Below are 12,940 nucleotides of genomic sequence, written 5' to 3'. Positions count from 1 at the left end.
AATTGGGACTGAAAGGATCAATTAAAGACTAATTGCCACTAATTAAAATGTCTCTTAAACTGACATTAAGGAAAAACAGTTCTAGAAAAAATGATTTTAGAGGGGGTAGCGTAATCAGTTTTATTACATACTCAGAGATAATTACAAATGGCCATGGAATTTACTGGTGGTGACTATAAAATGGCAATTATGATCTGACAGATACGAGGGCAATTTATCTGAACATTATCATAAGAAGAAAGAATCTGCAAAAATGAAAGCTTTGTGAGCACCTTGAAACTTCCTGTCTATTTTGATCTAAGACCTATAAATACTACCTTTGTTAGCACCTCCGTAAAATTTACGAGAGTATCCATTTCCATTTACGATACTCAAACAAAGAGCAACGATCCGCGCAAAAATCACACCCAAACAAAATCGTGTTTTTTCAATAACCGATAAATGCGTTGATACGTGTTTATACAAAGCATCGGTAGCTTAAAGATCCGTGTAAAATGCCAAAACTAATATTTACACGAAACACTGACCTAGCACTTGCTTAATTATCATAAAAGCAAACAAACCGCATTCTCGTTATGTTTTCAGCTTCAGAAATCGGTTGGACGAGATTCAGTGCGGTTTGTTTCAGTCTATAAAAGTGCTCATACTTATAAGCGATACAAATCGGGCCTAATAAGCGGTTTACGGTGAAGGGGTTGTATGAAGAAGGAAAATTATGAGTATCCTCACGATCTTATATTGTTTGTTTAAAGCAGTGTCTGGTCGATGACTGTAATAAAAATTGTTTGTTTTTTGGGTTGTCAGCCTTGCCGTTTATTTTGGTCAGGTAGTTAACATTTTCAGTTAGACAATTAGAAGACTAACTGCATTCGTGTGCTCAGCAACCGCGGAAACGCCGCTGAACTCCACATTTCCAATCCCAATTATTCGCCTCACTCATCCCGACATGCATTCTAATTACCGCATCTTCTTTAACAAATTTTGACGAAGATACAAACGCAGTGAAGCATCCTCTCACTCGCAGCTTCTAGAAATATATCACTGTCAGCAACGATTCCGATCGTACGAAGCTTGTTGCTTATAAACCCATAAAATAACTCACTTGGAATATTTGATATATCACACGATCTCTTTATAATTTTAAATTTCCTTTCGGAATTCCAAACGTGGTGTCACTGATACACCTCTAGCACTGTCAGCAGCTTGTATCGTACAGCTGTGCTAATTTTACCCCTCCGTTCTTTTGTTTTAACAGTTGAGTCAGCTGCGGCGATAACACCAAATCAATAACAAATCGAATCAAAACAATTTGATTTACGTCCCAAGTTTCTCAAAAATGAGGAAAATCTTGTAATTTTGCGGCAAGCAAATCTACTGCCAAGTCGTAAATCTGAAGCGACTCAAGATTAAAGTGCAATACAGACAGCCTGACTATAAACTAAAGAACCTAAGTCGTGTTAGAGGAGCTCCTGATGAAAATCTGCACGAATTATGGCCTTATGGAAAACACGTGTGGGGGCACGCTTTTTCACAATTTCGTTTAACTAAACGTTATTTAAAATTCAGATTAAAACGTAATGAATGACTTAATCTCTTTGTATGCTTTTAATAGAATTATGATGTCATGTTACAAAGACGATATTATCATTCTTGTAGCGGTTTCTTAATAAATATTAGATTATGTCAGCAGAAATGTGTCACTCTCTTATTGTTGTTTACCATACAAGTTAATTGAATTTTTATCGAAGAAAAAAGTCGATTGATCACTTTTTTAAACAGCACGTTTTCGATATTGGGTCTGTTTGTTGTCAACAGAGAAATACTGGAAGTTAATGGATAAAAATAAATTTTCCGATGTCTCGATTGATTCAATGATTCATCGCTTATTTATTATTATATTTAGAACGGTTTGTCTGCCAGGCGCACGTAATGAAGATGTCTTTTATTGGCTGTGTTTATTTGGTTTTTTTAAAGCTCGAAATTGTGACGGGCGGAAGAATTAAATTCTCGAGCTCGAGCTAAATTGAAAATCCACTGTTATTCCATAGTTCCAAATAGAAAAAAGATTCCAAGAGCTCTCAACTCTAAAAGCGACTTTCTATTAATTCTCCCATTAAACGAAAATTTAATTCAATAACCAAATATCCGTTGACATGTCGTGATAAACCCATAAAAATGATCACCACGCTTTAATTATAAGATAAGGCTTGTAGTATAAGGGTCAGCGACTTCCCAAACTTTATTGCATGTTTTATGTCAAACAAATTGTTGTTTTTGAATGTTTTATCACATCGATGAACATATATGGAAGCGTTTTTCACTGAATTCACGTCTTTTTTAAAAATGAAATAATTAAATCCGACGAGGGCCCCTTGACAGGTGGACAGCTTTTCTCGTTGAAACGTACGTCAAAATGGATGTGCACTTCTTCGCACGTTTTACTTCCATTTGCAGACATTTTTTCTGCTTAAAAGGTCGTGACTAATCCGCGCGACTCATTCACATTTCCATTTGTTGCCTCCTTTCATTCCATTTCACCAAATCTTTTCATATTTTCGCTATAAAGTTTACTTTATCTTCCTGAATTTCGTTGCTAATTTCATTAACTGCTCACAGATGGTTTTCAGAGTAACACTTTGCACGAAAATGCTGCTTATCTCGTTTCAAAAGTTACTTTGGTAGAAGAGGACGTTTAATAGAGCGACGTTATGCTTTATTTTTACGAACTTATTTAGAAGACTGCAACTAGCGCCGGTGTCTTATAAAAAGGAGCATTTCAAGCGTTTAGAAGTTTATTATCCACAGACAAGTTAAAGTTAAATCAGCGTCTGCAAGCCGACAATTGCAAACTTTGCCGACTCGTTCGTTTCCGCAATTTGGGCATTAAGACTTAAGCATATTCGTAAAATTAACCGCAGAATGTATACCGAGGATTTTATATTTTTCTGTGTAGCTTGAAAGTTTGCTTTCTTTGTGTTCTTAGAACGAATGATCCGATTTTCCTTTTAAGCTGGTTTCAATGTGCTGCTCAGTAAATCTGTACTTTAGTGGGTTTGCAAGAATCGCAAAACTCGTTCTTATTTGTTAGAAATCTATAAAATAGTCTTTGAAATTGAATTCGTTATTATTTACTAGTTCCTTGCCAAGAACAGAAATTAGATTGATGGCTCGATGAAAACTGGAAACTGGAAGTTCAGCGCTTGATTACTCCTCTTGGCAACGAAGAACTAGTAAATGATAATTTGCTGAATCACGGACTGAGTGAAATTTATTCCAGTCAAGGAACATTCCTTAATGACAATTTTCAAGCTCCGAAAAGGTTTAGGAATTATTGGAATCCTTCCGTGACAAAAGAAAAATCAAGTACGAGCGTTAAATTTTCATTAATATTAAAATCTCATCACACACAGCCATGCACAACATTTTTCTGAAATTTTAATTAAGCCGTCACGTGAAGTTTTCAAGCACTAAACTTTCGAAGCTGCGCATAGTGAAGACGAAATCGACGAAAAATGTCCGCACGACTGAAATATTCATCCTAGAACCACACCAAAGCTCTTCTGGAAACCGCAGCAGGAAGTTGATTTTTTTAACTATTTGCAAAACTCTGGAATTTAATGAATTCAGCACTAAACCGCTTTTTACTTTGTGGAATCTCCGGGAAATTGTGCTTGTTACTGCTAAACTATTCTCTAAGTCTGCAACGGGAATAATTGCCGAATCAAAAATAAGTTAGTCTAATTCAATTCGCTATGATTTACAATTGCTAGCTGGCAAGAGTAGCAATCATCAGCTCAGACTCGTAAAATTTAAATTGATGGCTCGCTGAAAACTGAAAAACTGAATGCACAGTTCTTGATTACTGCTGCCGGCGACGAGAAGCCAGTAAACGATAATTTGTGCAGTTACAGATGGGGAAGGAACATTTTGAGCGAAAATATTTCACTTTCGGTTCTAATTAACGAAAAATTGATCAAATTAATTATATTCTCAATATTTAAAACGAACTTTAATTAAGCCATTAAATTGGATGAACCAAATTAAGATTAATTACTTATCATCGTCGTGATTTTAAATATCTCACCAATTGGACATTGTTGCATAACATTACGGCCCTCACTTAAAATACCTCACTAATTAATTTCCTGAATTCATTAAACTTTTAAAATGATTGGAACAAACCAAGCTGCAAGCGACAATGGAGGAAAACAGATCAAATTAACCCAAACAAAGCAAATAATTTCTCGAGATTGCGTTGGTGGCAGACTCCAACGCATCTTCAGCGTTTTCCTGACTTTCGCTGATTTGTCATTGAATATATTTATGCGTAATGACGAACGGATGTAGTTGAAAAACTTTTTCTTTACAAGTATGACGTTGCCTAATTCTCATCGCAGCATGGGAAAGGAAGAATTTCGTCATACGTGAAAAACATTTTAAAAATCGACATTGCAATTTTGAGTTGCAGCGACTCAGTTGTTAACTTAAGTGATGTTTGTTTTACTAGTGGGATCATTGTCACATTAATGTCTCTTCAATTAGTATTTATTCGTTATAAATATGCAAGAGCGGTTCATAGATGGGCGTTGTAACCAATTTAAGACTGTTTTATTAACTGGGAAGATGATTTAATTAATGCAACGTTACGACCGATGAAATCACAGAAGTGTTTATTTTTTGACACTTGTTTGAATTTGCCACCGCCACACGTGAGAAAACATTTATGTTGCACTTGAACATACCGATTGAACACAATTTCCCTACCTCTTGAAAACTAATAATAAATCAAAACTCGTTGGGTTTATTAATACATTGAAGCACCTGTTATCTGACACACATTCTTATTTTTTTACCATCGAAACACACGTGTTCGGATGTTACCACGTGTGAAATTAACTCTTTCTTTAGTTAATCCGTCATTATGCTGACAGCTTCTCGCTTATCTAATGCAGAGGCGCGAAGTCTTGCGCAATTTGCCGCCGAAGATTTTCATTGATAAGTTGGAGGTTTGACCCTTTCCTTATTTGGGCTCTTGGAAGATTTATAGAAATATATCGATCTCAGCCCACGGTCTTTTCAATTGACGAAAGATGACCTGCTTCTTACCTACCAGGAAAATTTCTTGGAATAAACGTGACTGGGATAATATGTGGGGTGTTTAACGCAAAATCGTAGTAAATGTGGGTTTTCATGCAGGCACGCAACGTGGGAGATTAACGATGTAGAGAAGACAAAATTTAGCGGAAGAAGTTTTTTATTACTGAATTAAAAAAGCTGTTATGCATAATAAACGTCGGGGCCAATTAGAGACGTCTTCGAATTGGAATTTAATGGACAGGATAGAAGTGTTCATTTTTTGTGGGTGAAATACCGCGTGAAGAAATATTAAGGTCAAATTAAAAGATGTCGACAGAGGAAATTTATTTATTAGAGTTTGTTTGAAAAATATGTGAAATTCGCTTTTCTGATTCTCACATTTTCGTATTCTTATATTGTCAGACCAAAAATTTGTGATCCTTGAAAAGAAAAGATTAAACCCTGAAAAATTAAATTCTAGAACAATGAAAGAACAGAAATGCAGTATAATAACAATTTTAATCAAACTTCTTAGAAAAGCAAGGAAACTGCTTCAGCTTAAATTACGACTGAATACTTTTTGCATTGTTTCTTCGGTAATGCTGCGTGGTAATTCTTATTTTGATATGAGAGTAGTAATGCATGTTTCTTGTCATGTCGTACCATATGATCATAATAAATGACTGGAGGCTTTGCAACAAGATGTACAAACAAGAAAAAGAACAATTCAGAGCAATCCGAGCTTGAATTTTTTCAAACTTTCTTTTAATTCTTTATTTTCACTCTCGACTTGTTCGCCTTGTTAGAGCAAATTTTTGTCGATCGTATAATTATGTTGGCAAAGGTATCAATTACATTAACAACGAAAGTCAACATCGTTCGACTCTCTGAAAGCTCACCACGCTTCAGAACATCACAAACCACCGATAACTCATTCTTCAAATAACGTAGAAAGTGTCAATATTTTTAAGAGAAATTCCATTTTTGTTTTAATTAAAGTTCCGTTACGTTTCAGGAGGACGAAAACGACGAAGTGAATGACAATTTGGACGAGTACGACGACGAAACCGTCGACAACGATGATCCGTTTTCTGACGACTGGCAAGCGGAAGAAGCCACTGAACCTCCGGTTTCCCCGGTATCGTCATTCACTAGATTTAAATGGGATAACTACGGAACTCGCTCGAAAGTCGAAGAAAGCAGGAGACAACATCTGAAACTATCCAACGAAGGTAATCATGTACTTATGCAAATTTGCGGAATTGATGGGATCTTAAAGTTATCATTATGTTAATCTCTGCAATGACTTAATTTCCTAATGAGTTCGTCTGGCGCACGATCTGTGCAGCCCCCGGTTAGTCAATTAAGTAGATATATCCGACTTTCAACACTGCCGTCCCTCCTACACGGGGGCGGCGCTCGTGTCATAAGGCTGGGCAATTACAAGAGACGAAAGGGACAAATTCCGATTACATGTGTTTCTCGTACGGCTCATTATCCCCCGCAAATTACGAACAATGCGGGAATTTTAACCTTTCGTGTCCTTCGACGCGTCATTACCCCCGAAGAGGATTTGTGTCAAGGAAGATTGCGTGGGAATGAAAAAAAAGGAAACATTGGAGGAGATTTTTCGGAGACAGTTTTCAAGCTGAAATTACTGGCAATTATAACCCTTGCTTCTAAAATTTCACAGAATGTATGAGCTGCAAATTTCCATGCGTTACACCAACAAGAACAATAACAGGATTATTTAATTTCCTTATCCCGTTCGCACCATCTTCTCATTGTTTCCGAAGCACTGATAAATTCATGATCTCAAGTTGGTTTTATTGGACCGAACTCGTTTCAAGAACTAGAATTACATAATAATGTCAGGGTTTATAGTTCAATGCAACTTTGGAGTTTAAATATTGACAAGAAAGTAGTTTACGATAAGACTATAACAGTTGTTAAATTTTCAATAGCCGGGATGGCAACAATGACGAATACCAACGATTTAGGACGGTGAACTGTTCAGCAACAAAAGGATCAAAGATGTTTCTCTAAGGGACTTGTTGCACACTTTCAGTAATTTATGGCGGAAATGTCAGCGTATCGATTTTGAAATTTCAGTTTGTGGTTTCTAATACTTTGAACGTTCGTACATAATTAGATTTGCCGCTTTAAACTATGCAATGAATCCAAGTAAACCAAACTTGTGTAAACATGGCATGACAATTATATCTTGTTCTTAACTCAAACAATTTACAACGTCTGTCACTGAAAGCTAGCATCGAATTATCAGTCCTAAAATTAAATTCCTCGTAAAATCGTCATCATACTACACATTAAGCTCTACCCATCCACGCAAGTCGATAAAGCAACTTCTTTATACTTAATGGATATCATTTTAAAAGAATTAACCGTTGATGGAAGCCCCACTTATGCTCATCGAAGCTTCCGACCATTCTTCCGCCGACCACCAACGGTGCAAATGCAATTAAAATATTTGGCAATCAAACCGATGTTGAAATATCTCCACTCATCATTCAGTTAGCGTGAGATACGAATGATCCGCGTTTTCATCGGTTTATATTTCACTGGGTAATTGAGGTCAAGACGATTGAGAGTGCTTTTTGTTGCAGGAAGGGCACATGCAGTCAACGAACACTATATGAAGGTCGCACAGGAAGGCCAATGTCGCAAACCACAACCTAAAGTTGTATCAGTGCAAAGCGAACATCCTGATCCTAGCAAGACGTACACTCCGCATTGTACAATTTTGCATCGCTGCGCTGAAGATACAGGATGTTGCTTCAACGCGGAGACAAAGTGTGGGCCGAAGACGCAGGTTCCGGTGCATCTCTATTTTTATGTAAGTATCGTGGAAATGCGAGCTTTTGATTTCCCATGTCCAATTCAATAATTTGGCATTCTCTGCAAACAACCGCTTATAAATCGCCCGATAATTTATCACGTTTGCTTCTATTCCATCTGCATGTAAAGTACCTCTTAAACTGCGGTCTAGCGTAGGTGGTTTCAATGTGAACATCATGATATAGAACTCCCTCAATTGTTCCGCTCGCTTTCTTGGGCTTTGTCACAGATTGCAACGATGATTTACTCGTGAAAAATTTCAAGGCGGGACTTTTGCATACCACATTCTTTCGCTTGCACCCTGTAAAGTGAGGTCATACAACAAAGTTGATGATGTTTTATGTCGGCATCATCTTTATGGACGTTATAAATTTTTCTTCGTGCACACCTCTGGAAAAGATCTTCATTTCAAAGCTAGACAAATTTGGAGTGAGCAAGAAAATAGATTGTATTCTGATTTATCAGCCGGAAGTTTTTCCATGAATGAAGGCTTTGTTACCACATACAAAACAATAAAGCGATGCGGGTTTATATCATCATAAACTTGAAATGGGAAAAATAATGCGGGGAAGTGGTAATTCAGCGTTAATGAGAAGCAAGTAGAAACCCGGGTCGTTATATCTTTTTAGAATTGTACCAAGATCGATAAGCTCACTCAATTATGCACCCATGTCACAAACATACACTCCCATTCAATGGTAATAATTTAGGGATATAAATTAGCAATCAAAATAAACATTTAACCCCCAAACTTCAATTAGTGACGCCCAAAAGCTCAAAACCATGCAAATCAATCCTAGTTCGCTATTCAAACTTAGCGACCAATTGACCCATCTATTTTTGTGACTGCTAAAATATACAGTCCCTGACGTCTGAACGGAACACGATTATCCAATTTGGGTCATTAAAAATATATTTTGATTTGGTAGTGTCTTCGACCACCATCACCTGTTGACTTAAGTAGGTTTATTAGTTAACTGCAGCATTCTAATTATAATAATCAGTCTACCATCAGGATTACAAATTAGTTCGTGCATCCCAGCCCACGCTGTAATGAACTGTTTTGATTATGACGAATATGCGTTCTCTCACGCACCAAGAAACGCTCAAAATTTTCATAAAATATGTATTTGACAGAAATTGAGTATCTTCAGCGTGGGAACCTAACTTCCAACTTATATCAGTGAAAATCACGGGAAATCTCACCTTTACGACCAACATAAAAATATCCACTGAAGAAAAAAATAAAGTCCGGCAGTAAATTTTGTGCGCAGTGGTGTAATTTTACGACACGGTGGATGATCATAATCGACAAAAATCGCGTAAAAAAATGCTTATAATTTAATGTGACACACAGCAGCGCGCCGATTTGAAGTTAGCGGCGTAAAGCTGCTGCAACTTTGGACTTCCACTTCAGATCAGTTTGTCCCACTTGGCAACATCATAGCGTTAGAATACTTTGCAGGCATTAAATACCGACATTAAATTGATTAGGCGTTTAAGTGGAAAATCTAAGTGGTATTTTTTTAATAAATGGTGCATACACGTTCAAGTAATGTGAAGATGTAATGACTTCATAGATACCAACCCAAGTCATTCATTAATGGCACTTGAAGAGTTTAATCGGTGTTTTCCTATTCCTGGAATAACTGAAATTTCCACGAATGTTAAGGCTCAATTCCTGCACACTTGTAGGCTGTATTTTTGCGCACTTTAGCATCGTTTAAATTGGAGTTTATGACTTAATATCGGATATTAAGGTATTTCTCCTCGTCAATCAGCACATAAAATCAGTCTTGGTATGATTAATGTGGAAGCAAAGTATTAAGGCAGGCGGGAGTAATGGCTTGTAAAATAATCGTAAAATCCCAGTTTGTTTTTACAGACCGTGTCGGCGTTATAATTACTGTTTTAAAGCCCGCATTATCCGAGGATTCCTCATTTATTCTCCAAAGTATATCTTAAAATTCCTAGTAATTAAATTTCATCTGGCATTTAAAGTAGTATCGAGTTTTCCGCACAACTATAAATAGTTTACGGAAATGGATCAACTCGCGAATCTGGGTGCATTGCACTAAAATCTACTCAAGACGTTTGCCAGCTTTTCAAACTGTCTCATGAAAGTGGGTTTATTTATTATTCGTTGCAGCTTCAAACGAACCACTGCATTTCCTATTCGATGCAGGTTTTGGAATGTCCGTTTTTATATTTCGATTGATTTGAGAAATCTTCACGATTAACGAACGTGTGAGACGTGCGTTCAAAACGGACAGTTTTCTCTATTATTGGGTCGTCAATATGCAAGACATGAGACTAAACAAACTCTTTTAAATAACAAACACAATTGGAAGGGGTGAGATAAGCGTGAAAATATCTGTGGTCACCGTCTCGACTACCGTCTAATCGCTAGACTGTGAAATGACTTTGTTTTTATTCCTTTTTGTGTTGCATTTCTGCATACTAACAGTAAGAAAAGCTGGAAGCTTGGTCAGCGAAGTTTAATCGTCTCCTGGGGGCAAAGCGAGTCATTTGGAATACTATTCTTCATTTTCACAAACAGGGCTGTTAGGAAAGTTGGGAAGGAGACGCAATTTTGAGGACAGATTTCCACGATAGAAATAAAATGAATACAAAAATGTTACAATCTACAAAAATATTAAAATTAGGATTTACAAATGACAACATATACTTCAAAGAAAATACGAAAAATGTAAAAATAAGAATTTGAGAAATCAAAGTATCTAAAAAATCGAGTATCGAGTTTGAAGCTTAACATTCAAAGAATTGTAGTAAAGATAAAGGAAATCTTAATAGAAAATTGGAAAAATCTAGCCTAAAGTGTAAATAACATTTTGTACAAATGATGAATAAAATGAATCTAACGATTGATTATTAGGAGTGGAGTTTTGAGCACACAATTTTATAAGCAATGTAAATATCTTACCGGAGCAGGACAATAAATAATTCGGTTTGTAAGTAGCGACGCGCATTCATTAAATTTTTAAGACCATAAATTAAAACGAAATGCTTCCCGACAGGAATGTTAGTTTGGTACTTTAAATGTTAAGCAATAATGGATAAAGTTATAATCAAATTTTCGCCTCAATTCTTTCTCTTTTAAGCAATCATTAATACTTAAAATGTAAAGTTGTGTTTACTTTAACAGCTTGTATAACTCAGTTTACCCGAATTGTAGAATAAACATTAAAGATCCTCAAAACGGTGTTTTTACTTCTTTTATTTCGATTTCTACAAAAAACGGATTTAATAAACAATGAAAACAGCAGTTTATATTTAACAACTTAATTGCACCTAAAACCGGCTCGTAATTTTCAATTATATCTGTTCAAGAAGATTAAAATGGCCCATGCAATGCATCCTGCTAACTTTGTTTAAGCTCATTATGATCGTTATCCATACTTAACTTAAGTGCACATTCATTTTGCAACTTCCATAATTTAACATTAACGATGATCCGTGATTATTTGTTAAGCAAAACGTAATAAACTACTGATTGATTAATTAAGGATACATAAAATTGTAGCTTCCAGCAAATCCAATAAAGAGGCCCAAGGTTGCTGTTTACTACACTTAATAACTATATCCAGAAAACGATTTCTTTTATTACTCTCAATAGCTGTAATAACCAAACGGCCATTGTTACGCGCTGAAAACTGCGAGAACAAAGTTCCCCCTCAGGTTTATCACAAACATAAAAATAATACATAGCCGTCGAAGGGATTTTAATGCTTGAATAGATCCTAAATATTTGTTTTGATTAAATTTATTGAAGCGTTTTTGTTGTTTACAAGATAATCCGCCACTAGCAATAAATCTCGTGCAATTTTCTTCCGAATTTATGTTATATTTCCTGTGTTTATTTCAGACGAGAACCTTAGGCGTCGTTGGGAGCAAAGTTGAAAAATTGACCTTTTACAACCACACTGAATGCGCTTGTTTAGAATCCAAACGACCTATTTCTGAAACCTCCACTGAAAACAATTTAAATCACGGATTATCTCTAAAGTTTGTGCCGCATCCTGAAAGCATCAGACAGTAAGTGGTTGTATAAAAAAAACAGTACGTTTTGTGATTTTCATATTTTAGCTGCAAATGCCCGGAAGAATTCACTCCTAAACTCCGGTATCAGTCCCATTGTACTTGCGATTGTGAAGATTACAATCAAGATTGCATCAGAATGAAGAAAGGGAAGGAACATTTCAGTCTCACCGACAGGAGGTTTGTTATTTCACTTGATGATTGATGATTTAATGCCGTTTCTAGGTGCATTAGTGAAAATCAGTGTGGAAGCCCCACTTGCGAGTACGGTGTCTACATAAGAAACATCGGCCGATGTCAACGGAAACAAGAAAAATTCGAGTCTTTTCAAATGATCGTAAAATGAATCGTATTATTAATTTTTAGTGTAATTAATGCAATTTTTGCCAGTGATATATTACTTAGTGAATTTGACTCAGACTTTGTGTGGATGCGGTTTGAGGGACCCAGTGAGATTCTGGGTTGCCGAAACCCGCAGAATTTGTGTATGCATGTGTATTGTAAGCGTATTTTTTTTATGTACACGAAACCTAGTCTTTAGGTCAAATTAGGTGCTGTATTTAAGGCTTCAATAAATAATATAATTGTCTCCAGAACACGACAGCTTTTTTCGACTATCCTAAGGCGGAAAGTAACAAAAATTCCCGGGCTAGTTCTGTTGAAAAACTGCTCTATAAGTAAATCAACCGAGACAAGTATTTTGAGCGGATTTCAATATTATGGCATCGGGAACTTTTGCCTCTTTGTTACAAATTACACTAATTGTTACCAAGATTGACATAGAAGTAGATGTTTAGTCTTCCCACACAAAATCACCAAAAAAGAACAACTTAGATGATAGTTTGGAATTAATAATCTCATGGTTAGCACTCATAAAATTTTAATCTTTAGGCTGTTAAGGCAGCATTAAAATTATACTCGGTGTACTGAGACACTAGTTTTATCTGTT

The 12,940-nt window shown here is 36.1% G+C and overlaps 1 protein-coding gene across 1 annotated transcript in view; it reads left to right on the top strand.

Moving 5' to 3' along the window:
* The window catches only part of LOC148170096 (uncharacterized), a 32,712-nt gene extending 20,125 nt beyond the window's left edge, over nucleotides 1–12,587 (top strand). The window contains exons 3-7 of the mRNA XM_088042860.1: nucleotides 6,092–6,308; nucleotides 7,701–7,930; nucleotides 11,819–11,988; nucleotides 12,040–12,171; nucleotides 12,217–12,587. Coding sequence (XP_087898986.1) covers nucleotides 6,092–6,308; nucleotides 7,701–7,930; nucleotides 11,819–11,988; nucleotides 12,040–12,171; nucleotides 12,217–12,337 — 870 coding nt within the window. The 3' untranslated portion in view covers nucleotides 12,338–12,587. The remainder of the gene's footprint in view (nucleotides 1–6,091; nucleotides 6,309–7,700; nucleotides 7,931–11,818; nucleotides 11,989–12,039; nucleotides 12,172–12,216) is intronic.
* Nucleotides 12,588–12,940: the final 353 nt, after the last annotated feature.

Source organism: Gnatocerus cornutus, chromosome 8 (assembly GCF_029298725.1).
Source record: "Gnatocerus cornutus isolate USDA-ARS CGAHR chromosome 8, icGnaCorn1.1, whole genome shotgun sequence".
NCBI lineage: Eukaryota > Metazoa > Arthropoda > Insecta > Coleoptera > Tenebrionidae > Gnatocerus > Gnatocerus cornutus.
The sequence above is the reverse complement of the archived record's forward strand: the minus strand, read 5'-3'. Positions and strand labels throughout refer to the sequence as shown.